Source organism: Vipera ursinii (genome assembly GCF_947247035.1).
Source record: "Vipera ursinii genome assembly, chromosome: 3".
Taxonomy (NCBI): Eukaryota; Metazoa; Chordata; class Lepidosauria; order Squamata; family Viperidae; genus Vipera; species Vipera ursinii.
The window spans coordinates 22,402,453-22,416,167 of NC_139516.1; the positions used below are offsets into that span (position 1 = coordinate 22,402,453).

General features: G+C 37.0%; 1 protein-coding gene across 5 annotated transcripts in view; it reads left to right on the forward strand.

Moving 5' to 3' along the window:
- Positions 1–13,715, forward strand: part of ZMYND8 (zinc finger MYND-type containing 8) — a 104,214-nt gene that overhangs the window by 18,421 nt on the left and 72,078 nt on the right. For 4 of the 5 annotated variants that reach the window (XM_083357469.1, XM_083357472.1, XM_083357473.1 and 1 more), the window contains exon 1: positions 4,598–4,658. The exons of the other annotated variant lie outside the window; for it this stretch is intronic. In XM_083357469.1, the coding sequence (XP_083213595.1) occupies positions 4,645–4,658 (14 nt within the window). In that variant the 5' untranslated portion in view covers positions 4,598–4,644. Of the gene's footprint in view, positions 1–4,597; positions 4,659–13,715 lie in introns of those variants that run through there. 5 annotated transcript variants of the gene reach the window in all.

Consider the following 13,715-nt stretch of genomic DNA (forward strand, 5'->3'; position numbering starts at 1 on the left):
CAAATCATCTCTCCAGGGACTGAGTATGTCACTTTGGCTGGATGCCCAGCCACCATCAGTGCTGTTACAGTCCCAGAGCCAAGACATGTTTCCCGCAGAGAATCAACTAGATTTTAGTTGTATTTGTTTGGGAGTGCTCTTCTTGATATGAACAATATGGAAATAGAATCACCAGCACAAGAAAACCCAGCTAGTTTCAACAAAGGAATAATTCAATAATTGGTAGTTAAGTTCACACGTTTGTGTTAAATCTTGATTTGCTTAAATATAGTTTGTTGGATAAGCCACATGGTCACTTAGGTTTCTGCATCAAGCTCAGTTAAGCCATATTGTGGTTTGGATTACTGTCAGACCCAGAATACAAGGATTTGTGACTAAAGCGGGTTATTTTAAATGCAGTTTCTACCCATGGTTTGTATGAAGTACTCATGGTCTGGCCACTCTTCTCAAATAAATTGTAGTTTAAGAAGCAAAATGAAAGAGTGACTGCAGGCAGAGCCACTTCTGCAACAGTGACCCAGCTGCTCCTATTTTGCTTGTTCCCCCCCCTCCCTATGGGTGAGCAGTTTATTTTTCAAACAAAGGAGCTGGTGAAAGGATTCACTTCCCCCACACTGAGTTTGGTGGCCCCCAATCCAATTGGGGCTCTGCAGGCTTTTATGGGTTTTTCCCTCAGCATTTCAATCAGAAAGGATCCCCATTCACTGGAAGATATTTTGATAGTAATGTGAATGCTGGCAATTGTTGCTTGGAATTATCTCTGTTCAATCACAAATTACACATTTGCATTATTCCTTTATTTCCCCATAAGAATTAAATTATTATGAATATCATTTAAATTTTTTTAAGGATGCTTTCATTTTTGTAAATTTACTGGGTTTTTTAAAAATCTAAATATAGGGAAGATATAGGATAATTTAATCAGTGATTAAATTTTATAAATTCAATTATGAGCTCTACTGTTATAGTCTATGTGGTTCTTACTAATTGTGCAAGAGTAGAAACAACCAAATGAATTGCCCTCTACTTATCTGGGAGGACAAGAAATTAATCAAGAATAGGCTTTTATGTACTATTAATCCAATCAGAATCTTTTTTATTTAAAGTCTATTCCGTCTTTTAAACTTAGCTCCTTTCAGTAAGTCTGAGGACTCTAGTGAAAAATAAAATAGATGACAGATGCTTAAGGTTGGCTCATTTCTTCATTACAGTGCAAGATTGTGTTAAAAGCTATCATTCTGGTCACATGCTCTGAGTACTATAGCTAGCTCTACATTTCCTTGCTTTATGCAGTTGAAACTTTTATCTTTTTCATAAACGTCATTTTCTGTCTTTTCATTTTTACCATTTTTAAGTGTCGTACAAACATTACAAGTCCTCAATGAAATGGTATTGGAGTATTTCTAAGCTATACAATTTGTTTAATTTACTGGAAAGCTGAAAAGCATTTCCTTCACTCCTTCCTGTTAGTCCCTGAGATGGTGCAACAATATATCCTATTTCTCTGTGCTCTCATCCCATTGCCCACCATTACATTCCTTTTATAGTTGCCTATTTATAGGAACATTGTCTCAGATCTGTGTTTGCAGTGTCTCTCTTATAGGATTGGTCCAGTTTTCCCTAAGCTTCACACTAGTATACACGTGCCCTAAAAAGTAGTAATTTGAAAATAAAGCAACTCGGTGGCAAGTTGACAATGGAATGAGATTGGTTGCGTTGTTTGGACCATGATTTACATGATTCCAGTCTACTTCATTGCCAGTAGACTCAGGAAGAGTGGATGGGTGGGGTTTTCTTCATGCAGCAAACTACATGTTCAAACAGTCCGGGGAAAGGAAAAACTGGAGTTCTGCCATTTGGACTGGCAGGTAATCAAACTTGGGGGAGGGGGAAGAGCCAGTAATATAATTTAATGACGTAATTCAGAGATATGGGTTCAAATTCCTTCTGGGACATGAAAGCAAGTTAGTATGTTTCTATCTGTTTTGGAGAAAAAACTTTTCTTAAAAATCAATGTAAAATCATATGAGTTATTTCCTAAAGCTTTTAAACCATCTTTTCTAGATCATGCTGCTAAAACAGGAATGAATCATTGGATTTTTCTTATCTTTTGATATCAAAAAATAGTGAGGATTTTAATCTGTATTGTTATTTTAAGTACTGGATTACAATGTGATTATTCTAAGATTACATAGCATACTTTGTTTATGTGGTATCATGTGGAGCCATTAGATGTGGGAGAAGACATGAAAGTAGACATATATTTCAAACATATTTACTAGACTATTTCAGTTTAAAATATGCAGTGTGTTAGAAGCTGTAATATATGAAGCTATTGGTGTTGATTTTAACTCTCAGAAATAAAATATCAGAATTTAGATCATGGGCTTTATTATTCAGCAGTTTCTGCCGCTGAATAACATTTCATTGATAAACAGCAATGAAATAAACTGCTTGATTACTCTGTTTTGCCTTTGGAGTTGCAATTGTAGCAGGGTTTTTTGCTTTGTTTACTGAGATGAACTTTCTGACATTAACACAAGTAGTTTATTATTTGGGCCATTTGTATTATACTCATCAGACAATAGATGGATTCCATGAATTTGCCTTCTGTTTTTCATGCCTTTGGTTTGTACCTACCCTCTTTTATTATAAACAACTTCCTGCTGCATTTCAAAAGGAGAACAACAAATGTCAAAATGCATTTAGAGTTTTAACAGTCTCTGACTGGAATTTAAAAAATGAAATGTCTTCTTAGCAGAAAGTACAGCAAAATTGTGTATGAAAATAGCATTGGTTTAATTGACATGTATAGGCTGAAAAACAGCTTTGACAGAGAACACCCAGCTTCTTCATAGCATGAAAATTTCTCTGCAAAGTCTGAAGATGATTGTGATTTCAGGGAACGAACACACACACACAAAACAGCCACAGTACAAGATAGGATAGCCTTTTATTATTTCTTTGTATTGGATTATGCAGACTCTACCCAAGGTTTGTTTCTATATATGTATGAACTTTCATCATACTACTTGCTGTATCAATTTACAGTAGAGTAAATTTAGAGTAATTTATCTAGCTTTTATTGTGATTGTAAACAAGAATTTTAGAAAGGCATTAAGAACTTTATTTTGGTTATTGATTTCAAGGCCCAGTCTTAAGTGGATCCTTCCTCCCTCTGTTCTTACATATTATATAGCATCATAAAAATAGTTTAAGGAGAAAGATGTGTTGGATATGTTCGCCACCTTGAATTATTTGTAAAAATAATAAAGGCAGGTTATAAATAAATATCCATGTGCTATTTGGGATATCCACTTAGAACTTTACTTTTTCATACTGTTTGTGGCCAACTTTACTTTCAGTCTGTTTCTTCATATGTATAGTTTCATTTTGTTGTCATGCACTTCTGTGTACATTATAATTTTAGTTGCCTTTATAGTTTTTTTTACCTATATAGGTAAATTTGTAAATATAACCAAAAGTCAACATAAATGTACATGTTTTTTTTCTTCTGCAGCTTAGCAGTGTAGGCCTGTGGTAAATACTGTAAGCTGAAATACAAGGTGCTTGAGAGAACTAAAATATCTCAATGTTTCTCCTTGCTTAAGAAATGGCCACAGTTCAAAGTTATCTTCCTTCTTTTATCTTCATTTAACAACTAGATGAAATTTGCTACATTTACCTTATACTTCATTGTTCTTCCCTGTGTGAAAAGAGCACTGGTATTTTCCCACACACTGAAAATCGGCTCTTCATAAGTCCTCCTCTTAAAAAGAGCTGAGTGTGATAGGGTTAATGGTTAAGAAGCTGCAGCAGATTAAGAAGCAGGTGAGATTGTTGTTTAACTGGCAAATTTAGAAGACTGAAGGATAAGAGAAATTTGTGAAAACATCAAACACCATGCTACTGAAAAATGTATTTTCTGCATCTATTCTGTTAGGAAGATAGCACTGCAGCTGATTAGGAAAAGAGTTCCCACTTCAATTCAATGCATACGTGTGGGGGTTAAAATCCACAATGTGAATTCTCACAGTTCACCAGTCTCATATATTTGGAAGAATCAAATGTGCTTTTTGAGCAACATAGATCTTAGATAACTATAGCACATAACTACATACGTTGTGCTGCAAACATGTATTGTTTCAAAACATTTTTTCACTTACTATCAGGGCATTCTTGTTTTCTTTCTGAATTGCTTCTAGAGGACAGCTTTTGTGACCTGGGAAATCCTGCAGGTTATTAAAGCCTCAAGCAAAAGCAACAGATGTGGTTTGAGAGAGTCTTTTAGTCTGCCACTTGGCATTCACTTTCTTCTGTTTGAAAATCTGTTTTCTGCAAGGAATTTGTGTATGTATGGCTTTCCTTTTAAGTTTCTTTTACTAAAACAGGCCTAGTTTAGCCTGTGTCTTCTCTGTGCACAGGATGGCTCCTGCTTGCCAGAGCTGCACAAAGATAATCGCTCAGGAAGTGTTTCAGCCAATCCCCTGAAGCTTTACATTCAGATTTTCCAAAGTAGCCAATCCAGGATTAGCTTTTATTAGGGAGACAGATCATCAAGCTGAAGTGCCAAGCCCTTTCTGTCTGAGTACTGAGAGCCTGTCCTCCATGTTTTATAAGTATTGACATAACACTGTGTTAACAATGCATCCACAGAGGTAAGCTTTGCTTTTTTACATTTTTTTCTCTGAAACCTATGAGTTGTGGCTTAACAGTGTGATTCTCTGTGATCTGTTGCGCAAAACTCACCCCACAGCACTTTATTAAGTTGAAAATGTTTAAAATTGCTTTCTTGGGTCACATGGTTTAGTAGCCATTAGCCATAGCTTTATTTTACAGACTGGCAAAACGTTTGCATACATATTCTTCACAAGGGGATGGTGGTTTTAGAGTTTGTCAAGGTACTGCTCTTCCAAAGCAGCTTTCTGTGTCTGAGCAGTTTGCCTGCACTATTGTCTGTTGTGTCACATGCCTGATGAAGAGAAAATGGAAGCTAGGGAGCAGATGCATTTAACTGCCCTACAGGGAGACAAGCAGGGATAATGGCAGACAGCAGAACAGGCAAGTTTACCTTTTCAAACAGTAAAAATAAGAGCTAATCTAAGTTACCCCTGATAAAATATGGGATTTTTAGCCACTTAGCCTGCAGTAAATAGTAATAATGGCAGATTGCAGATACTGGGCCTAAGTAGTGGAGTGCTATTGCATCATGTTTTTGTGCAGTTTTACATTAACTTAAAATGGATACTTTCTTACAGGAGGATTGTAGAAGCAGGGTGTGTGTATTTTTCTGGGAGAAGTATATTCCCTTAAAACTGTCTCTTTAAAAATGATTTTCTTATTGTAGATTTCAGAAATAGTTAAGGTCTAGGTCTGAAACTATCAGACATAGTTATGCATCTGTTTCAGTTCCTTATTTATTTAAAGACATCACTTTTTTGAACTGTTATCTACCTTTTCTGTAATACAAAAAACCCTAATGGACTTAACTGCTTTTTTTTTGTTTTGCAATGTAACAGGCTGAGTTCTCTGAGGTGGAGTGATAAAAAATCATGTGTGGTTCATGAGAGTATTACATGTTCATTTTTTTCTCTTCTTTTTGGGCTTTTCTGGTTTTTGGCATGATGCTACGTAATTATTTCAAAAATTTCCTTTTGGTCAATCCCAAATCTCCCAGCTTGTTGTATCTTATTTATTGGGGAAAATGAGATGATTGCTTGAATGTTTGGTAAGTAAAACTTGTCTGCTATTCTCTAATAAATTTAAGTAGTTTTTAATCTTTTGCTTTTAACAGGATAAATGTAATACATCCAGGGGATTTCTTTTTTCTTTTGCTAATTAACTAAACCAAATGTTGGTTTTTTCAAAATTTATTAAAAACTGTGTGCCAATTTATTTTATTTTTCCACAATATTCTGTTATACTTGAAATATAAACTTCCTGTTTTCTTCTGAGAACAACATTCTGCTTATTCTTTGTTCACATGGGCTCTTAATTAATGCATTTGCAGATTAAAGCCCAATTCATACTTCCTCTGGCTTTTGAGTGATGAATGTGCTAGTTTTCAGCAAAGTAATCTTACTACATTGTTATATGGTTATCCTTCAGTTACCTATGCCTTTTTATTACCTTATATGACTTTTGGTTTTAGAATAACTTCCAGTTACTGATGTTTAAAATCTAAAACTAAGATATTTTATATGCATGTCTCATCTAACAGTTTTTGCAGTAGACATTTTCTCACATTGCAGATTGTTGTATATTCAATTTGTGTACCATTTTGTAGCAATCCAGCTTGTGCTCTGGCACAAATAAGTCTTGAGAAATAATTCCTTGTCACAGCTTATTCAGGGATATATCATGGACTTGATAAACTGTAATCTAGTTGTTGTATCCCTTTTGCTATTGTCTTTAACTCAGGTTTATGGATGGTTTTAAAGTGGATCCTTCAAATCATTAAAAATGCCTAATCACTATATTTCCTCTCCCCTCCCCCTGCAATCTGTTTCTGTAGGAGTTAAAGTTACTTACCCAGTTTTTCTCTGTTATAGAGCTGATTTATATATATAAATGGTACCAAGATATAGTTGAGAAATACATTTTACTGCTTTGGTTGTCAAAATTATGGACAGACACATATACAGTATTTGCAGAAGTGCATTACACATTAGCAGCTGGGTGTGGAATCTTAACAGGAGAAAATGCTGTCTTATGAAGGAACAGGAGGAAAGTGAGCTGAACTCAGAATGCTTGAATTAAAATGGCTCCCTTAGGTTTTATTGAAGAAAGATGTGTCTCAAGATCTGCATCTCCAGAGCTATTGCTGACAAAGGAAAGCCTATTTGAATGGACTATCCCTGTGCACATAATGAAACACAGCATCATAAATTCCCTGAAGTTCACCCCTTTAAATTATTTGAACGCTAATTCTTTCTTAGTTCACAATATATAAATGTCTGCATTGCAGCAAGATGTTTGAGGCAAGGAGAGACAGCAGTGTTGTTCCCGGATCAGCCCAATCATGTTGCTCTGTTGAAAGCCTGACCAATAAAAACAGAATAGGTTAAAGATTGACAGATATTATAGCAAGGCTGAGAAAGGCCTTCCAGAAATTTCTCCCATCTTTGTTCCATTTTAAGTACAGAAACTGAGCCAAGCTCAAGTGTTTCATAATTGTATGCTTTTAACATTAATCACCTTTGATTTCTTATGGTTTGTCACATTTAAGAATGGTATGCATAGAATCACACTCTGCTTTAAGCAAGATGATGCAGGTTTGCTGTAGCAACAGTGACTATATAATTAGGTGAACACTTAGTCTCCTGTCCTAACAGAACTGAACTAGAGCATTTAAATATTGATTGTAATTTCACTGAATAACATAGCTGATATATGCTCCTTTGAAATAATTATTTTGGCACAATATTGCTTTTTATTTATTTATTTTGGTCAACATAAATTCAATTTACCATTATAATTTAGCCCCCACACTCTTTTTAAATTAAATATTCCAATAACATAGCACAGATAGCAACATGTAAACTCATTAAAACAATGAGTTAAAATGCACATGCCTTACAATCAGTGTGCAGATTATTTGAGAACCAAATAGAAATGGGTAAAATAACTTGTATTTCTAGAAGGCTGTTTACAGTATTTAGCTATTCTTGAAAAGGAAAGAGTGTTGTGAACCTCAAAACAAATATCCTACTGTCTCCCTTCCCTCCATCACCCATGTGCACATGCACACACACTCACACTTCTACTTTGTTGATTTTGGAAGAACTTTTTAGAAGTTTCTGCCACATTTTCACTACAAATACTGTTTGTAAATTTAACATTTTGCATAATCTTCATTTATTACACATCAGTTCTCTTTATTGTAAGATAACCCAGGTTGCAGTGTTTAGTGTATACACACAGAGAGAGAGACACTTGTTTGTGTGCTTGTGTGTATGCATGCATGTTGTATTGTGTGTATGTATAGAAATAAAATCTCATTAATACCTACCATTCAATATCACTTTTGTATCTCTTCAATAAAACATTTGTTTTATTCTTGGCAAGAAATTCAACTTATTGTAAAGCAGGTGCCACCTTGCAGGAATATAAGTAGTAGTAAGCAGTAAGTAATGTCAGTGCCCTAGAGTATGATGAGTGAAGAGTGGCAGTAGCATCTCAGCATTATGGGACAGTTTAGCAATATAAATTATAATACGTAATCAGATTGGGGATTGAGAGTGAGGGGTTCAGAATTTTATCTCTTCTACAGACTGCTACATACTGCAGATTTTAATACCTTTTGCTACAGACTGCTATTAACAATTGTAAGAATCAACCCTAGGAATTACAGTATTTCATACATTTATTTAAAACATGATCAGAAGCTTTAAGGTAACATTTGTGACACTAGCTAAGAATTGGTTACAAAGTTAGAAGATTTGTTAAAACAAGCTATATTTTGGGATTGTGTAGTTCCTTTCTATGAAAACATTTGACTTAAACACTCCCCTTTCTCTAGGGATTGAAGTGTTGCTATTTGTTAGCCAAGTGTTGATACATAATTGCTTGATGAATTCTGATATTTGTGAACATTATTGTACACTTTCTTATATTTAAAAATAAATATCTTAAATCTTATCATACAGCATTTAGTTCCTTTCACTTTCACCAGATCAGTAGTTATTTTAATCTTAAAATACACTAGGATTTGCAGGGTAATTGGAAAAGAATCAGTTCTTAGAATCTAAGGATTTCCTTAACAAATTACTCTTGGGCATTTTAGTTTACTATTGGGGGATATTTTATCATCTTGTAATATATTTTGCTATTTAAAAATCTTACTGCTTAAAAATGGTCAGTTATTGAATAAATTGCTACCATTTTAGCCTCTGTATAGGAATGAGGCAATGCAGTGCTGTCAGACGCCATTTTAGGAATCCTGCATAAATAGCATAGCTACCGATGAGTAAGAGACTGTTATAGGTGAGTGCTTATACACAGATGCTCTTTATTCAGTTATGACAAGCAAAATAATATCTCAGTTTTATGAAATGCAGTTTTAAACATTTTATTATATGCTTGCTACTTGTACTGTAGAAGCATCAGTTATTTTGAAGATAAAATTGAAGTCTAGTTCTTAGAGGGTTGAGCATTGTTTTTATTTAAAAAAGATTTTGCCCAAATGTATGTGTCTTGATAGTAAGTTATTTCATTAGTGAGACTACATTATGGCCAGTATTGTCTGGTTGTTTTCTATCTTTGGATTTCTTATCTAAATGTCAAGTGTAGCAGTTCATTTACAACTTTTTCTCTTTATAATTAGATTAGTGAAAGCATAGGTGTTCTTCGTTATATAATGATGTTGCAGTAAAGAGTGGTCCTTAACATACAGTATTTTATTTGTGAAAAATACAAGTTTTTTTTAAAAAGCAAACCACAATTCCTTACCAATAAAGAATATTTTAGTTATATAAAATATACACTGCAAACATTTTTGATAGTTGGGTTCATTTGTATCATTCAGTACCTAGATGTCATCTGAAAAAGAGTATGGGAAATTTTTATTTAGCAAAGGTCTAAAGTCTTTGTGCAAGAAATTTGTTTCATTCTTAAGATTTGAGGCTTTGGGGGCAGGGTGTTTTTTTTTTTTACCGCACTTGATAAATTCAGAGATAAGTTTGGGGGTGAATATAAATTCAAGTCACTTCATATTGTATTTGGCAAAAGTTTACTAATATAAACATTTATGTCTGCCTTCTCAAGAAACTCATACAGTATTAGAAAACAAGGTAAATGTTCTTTGTAATATTAATATATGTATTACAGGTGTTTACCAGATTTAATAGTATATATGTACAATCCCAAACAATTACTTTCTTAACTGCATTTTAAAGGCTATTACAATTGGAAGAAAAACTTTACAATATGGGAGATATCAAGATGATGCACTTTGATCCTTTAATCCTTCTGGTCTTTTAATATTTACTTTCTGCTAAGAAAAAGTACTGCAAATAATATTAAAGTGCAGTTATTTGGGAAATGTTTTTTCCCTTTTAAAATATTTTTGGGACAGATTATAAATAAATTATGATGGGATGGAAAGCACACACTTGAAATCTACTGAATCTAGAAAGAAAAAGTTATCCTAAACAAATATTAATCTTCTGCATGGATATTCTGAATATCTATCCATCTTTCATTGCCATCAGTGAAAGTATTAAACAGCTCAGTATATGCTATGGTGGTTTAGGCAGAAACAAAAATTTTATTGAATTTATGAAATTCTTCAAAAGTAAAGTATTTTCCTATTTTTTCTGATATTTCAAAATATTTTTGCATTGTTTCTAACTTTCGTTTTATCTAGTTTTCTTAGAAAATTTATTTCAAGCCATAAAATAAACCTTAGTTACAGAATTTTCCAATGATAGCTTCATACAGGAAAATAGTTTTATATCCTTGTGGAACTCCTTTATTGCATATCAAAGCCTAGCACAAACACTTTTAAGTTTGAACCTTGCTTTTCAAATGGTTTAACATTTTGGAAATTTTAATTGGAAAGAATAAATTGCAAAACTATGTACAATGTGTGAGTTATAAATATCTTAATTTCTGTTTCTTTTCTCTCTAAACAAAAAGCCAATATTTGTTTACCACAGTCAAAATGCAAGTTTTACCTAGCCTTAAAATCTATATGATAAACAACATGTAACATCCTGTTACATAATGTTCAGTTACAATGAAGTATATTTGAAGAAACCATTTAATTTAAGAGTATCTTGCTCAAAAGAAAAAGATATTTCTCCATTTTTCTCTGCATTCTATTGCATCTCATCCCTTGTTCTACATGGTTTCCAAAATTTCTTTGATCTAATTTGGAATAATAATTAGATAGATGCAATTCCTTCTCACTCCTATGAATGGTATGTGTTTCCTCAGTCTGAGGTCCTGAACCATATATCTGAAAGTTTGGGGGTCCTCTGCAGTGTCTTTGCTGATGGTAGCACTGCACACCTCTGGAGAGAGAGATTTGGATGTTTATTGAATTTATATTGAATATAAATTCCTGGAACCTGTTGGTGCCATTGGCCCAGCTTTGGAGTTACTTTTACTTTTACTTTCCACATCCTTTGTAGTTCCTCATTTAGGCCCTGATACTTCTCTGGCTTTTCATATTCTTTCTTCCTAATGTTGCTGTCACTTAGCAGTTCTTCTGTGTCTTCTTTCTATAATGCTGTCTAGTTGATTGCTTGGTACCTGCCTGGATCTGTCCATCTGGAATCTGGAAGTTTCACAGGAACATAGTCCTCTTATTCTCCATGGCCTTCTGTGGAATCTCCTATCTGACTTGGGAGGGTCCAGCTCACACACTGTGCCTATGTTCCTGTATACAATGCCAGACTTGGTTATGCCATTTCAGTGTATGCTGTTCCTGCCTGCATCTTATAATCTGCCTCTATATGGACTGTCTCTGAGGCCTTTCTCCACAGTCTGTACCCTTGATTCTATATAGTGTGGTAGATCTCTGCTTTTATGGATCTGTTAGTAGATGTTTTTGGGCTGCTATGATCAGCGTCTCAGCATCTTTCAGTCGAACCCAATCCAGGGTTTCCTAATGTTGGCTGTCTTAGCTATTTGAGATATATCCAATGTGGGGTCTTGTCTTGTTTTGCCATGGCACTTTTCTGCTTGATCTTCCTCCCAAGTCTGCTGCTGTCACAGCCATTCTCTCAGCAGCTCATTTTGTAGCTGATGTGCAATTTCTGGGAGGTGGAAACCTCCACACATTGTGGGGAGCTTCTGAGTCTTCAGTCTCTGTCTCCCTTTGGTCAGCTCACTATACAGGCAGGGTATCTAATGGCTGGTAGGGCATGCAAGTTGATAGTGTGGATCTTGTTCTTCCCATTGAACTGACTCTTCAGGAATTGTTTTATCCTTGTTTAGACATGTCAAACACAAGGCCCGGGGGCCGGATGCGGCACGCGAAGCCATCCTGGAAACAGGGAACGGCCCCCGCTGTCTTGGCCCCGGCCGTGGCTGGCCGGGAGCCAATGTACAATTTCGTGGTGGTCATCTATGCTGAAATACATTCAGTCTTAGCTCCACAAGGCCATCTGAAAACAGCGAGGGACCGGCCCATGCCGTGTCAGCACTGCCCCCTCGGCGCATGCTGGGGAGGTATCACCCTTTGTGAGGAATGAAGAAATGCACCATTGCCTGGAAGTGGCCAGCACATGGCCCTGCCTACTTCGGGCAGGCTAGGGGTTGGGCAGCATTGTGCTTCTCTTCAGATTCATGCCACCCGGCTCAGCCTTTCGGCACTGTGAGTAGAGCACCCCGCTACCTGCCAAAACCGGGCAGGCTAGGGGCTAGGCAGCATTGCGCAGGTAACATCAACTCTCACGCTGCTCATGGCATCCCCTCCCATAGAGCCCACCAAGCCGTATATGTGAAGTAGGCGAGGGCCATGTGCTGGCCATTTCCAGGCAATGGTGCATTTCTTCATTCCTCATGAAGGATGACACTTCCCCAGCTGTGTTTCTTGCCTGTTTTTCTCCCTCCCTCATCTCAAATATTTTCCCACCACTCTGTTCTTTGGAAGGAAGGAAGGAGAGGGAAGGTCTCAGGCAAGTCCTACCTTAGTCCTGCCCTGCTGCCCTTTCACCATCCCCTTGCCCCCTCCTCCTGGCCTATGCTGGGGGGGGTCTCCCTATTGTAAGGAAGCTTTGGATACAAAGCCAGGTCTCCTCACATGGAGAGGGAATGGGCCTCCCTCTTGATTTTGCCCTCGTACCCATCATGAGGAACCTGGCTAAGGAGAGCAAGCACAGCAGCAGCAGCCTTGAGGAGGAGGAGGTAAATGCAGCTGGGCACCCCCTTGGGGAAGTGGGGCTGGGCTTAGTGCCGTGGGTGCTTGAGGGCTGGGCTAGGCATTTGACCTCCACGCCACTGTCCAGTCCCCCCCATGGCCTGAGAGGAACAGTGAGGCTCCTCCGGTGGACCATGCCTTGGCACTTCCCTGGTCCCATCTCCTGCCAGAGACCCTCAGATCTGTCCCACTCCTGCCCAGGCCCCCATAGGCACCCTTGACACAAATGATGTAGAGCTGGCCATTCCCACCCAGTAGGCCATACACACTCCAGCCACGCCCACCCTGGCCACACCCAGCCCCCCCCCCCGAGGGCAACTGCAATGCTGATGCAGCCCTCAATGAAATTCAGTTTGACACCCCTGTCCTTGTTGGTACTTGGATGTTGCTGTCTTCTTTGTGACTGTGGGATACCTAGGTACTTGTAACTACCAGCAAGCCACATATGTCTGCTGTGTGGCCTGCTGATAGTTTCATCCCATTAGCCTTAATTTTATTGCCTCTTTTGTATATCATCCGGTCACAATTCTTCAATTCAAATGACATCCCAATGTCTCCACTGACACAGGCGAGTTGATGTCTCTTTAGCATACAGCTTGAAATCAACCTGTCAGCACTTTCCATGTTGTGAGGTAGGTTATTTGGTGGTATATGAATAGTGGTGTTTTCTCACAAGGTTTTTTCATTAACAGCACTGTTCTTCCTTGTGTTTGCCAGTTTGGGTGGGAATCCTGCTGCCAGCAGCTGGTTCATCTGTGCTTGTAGGCATTCATGCAGTGCTGTTAGTTTCTTTAGTAAGTGTGGATCATGTCCGGGCCAGATACTATCCAACTGTTCATGTTTTTGA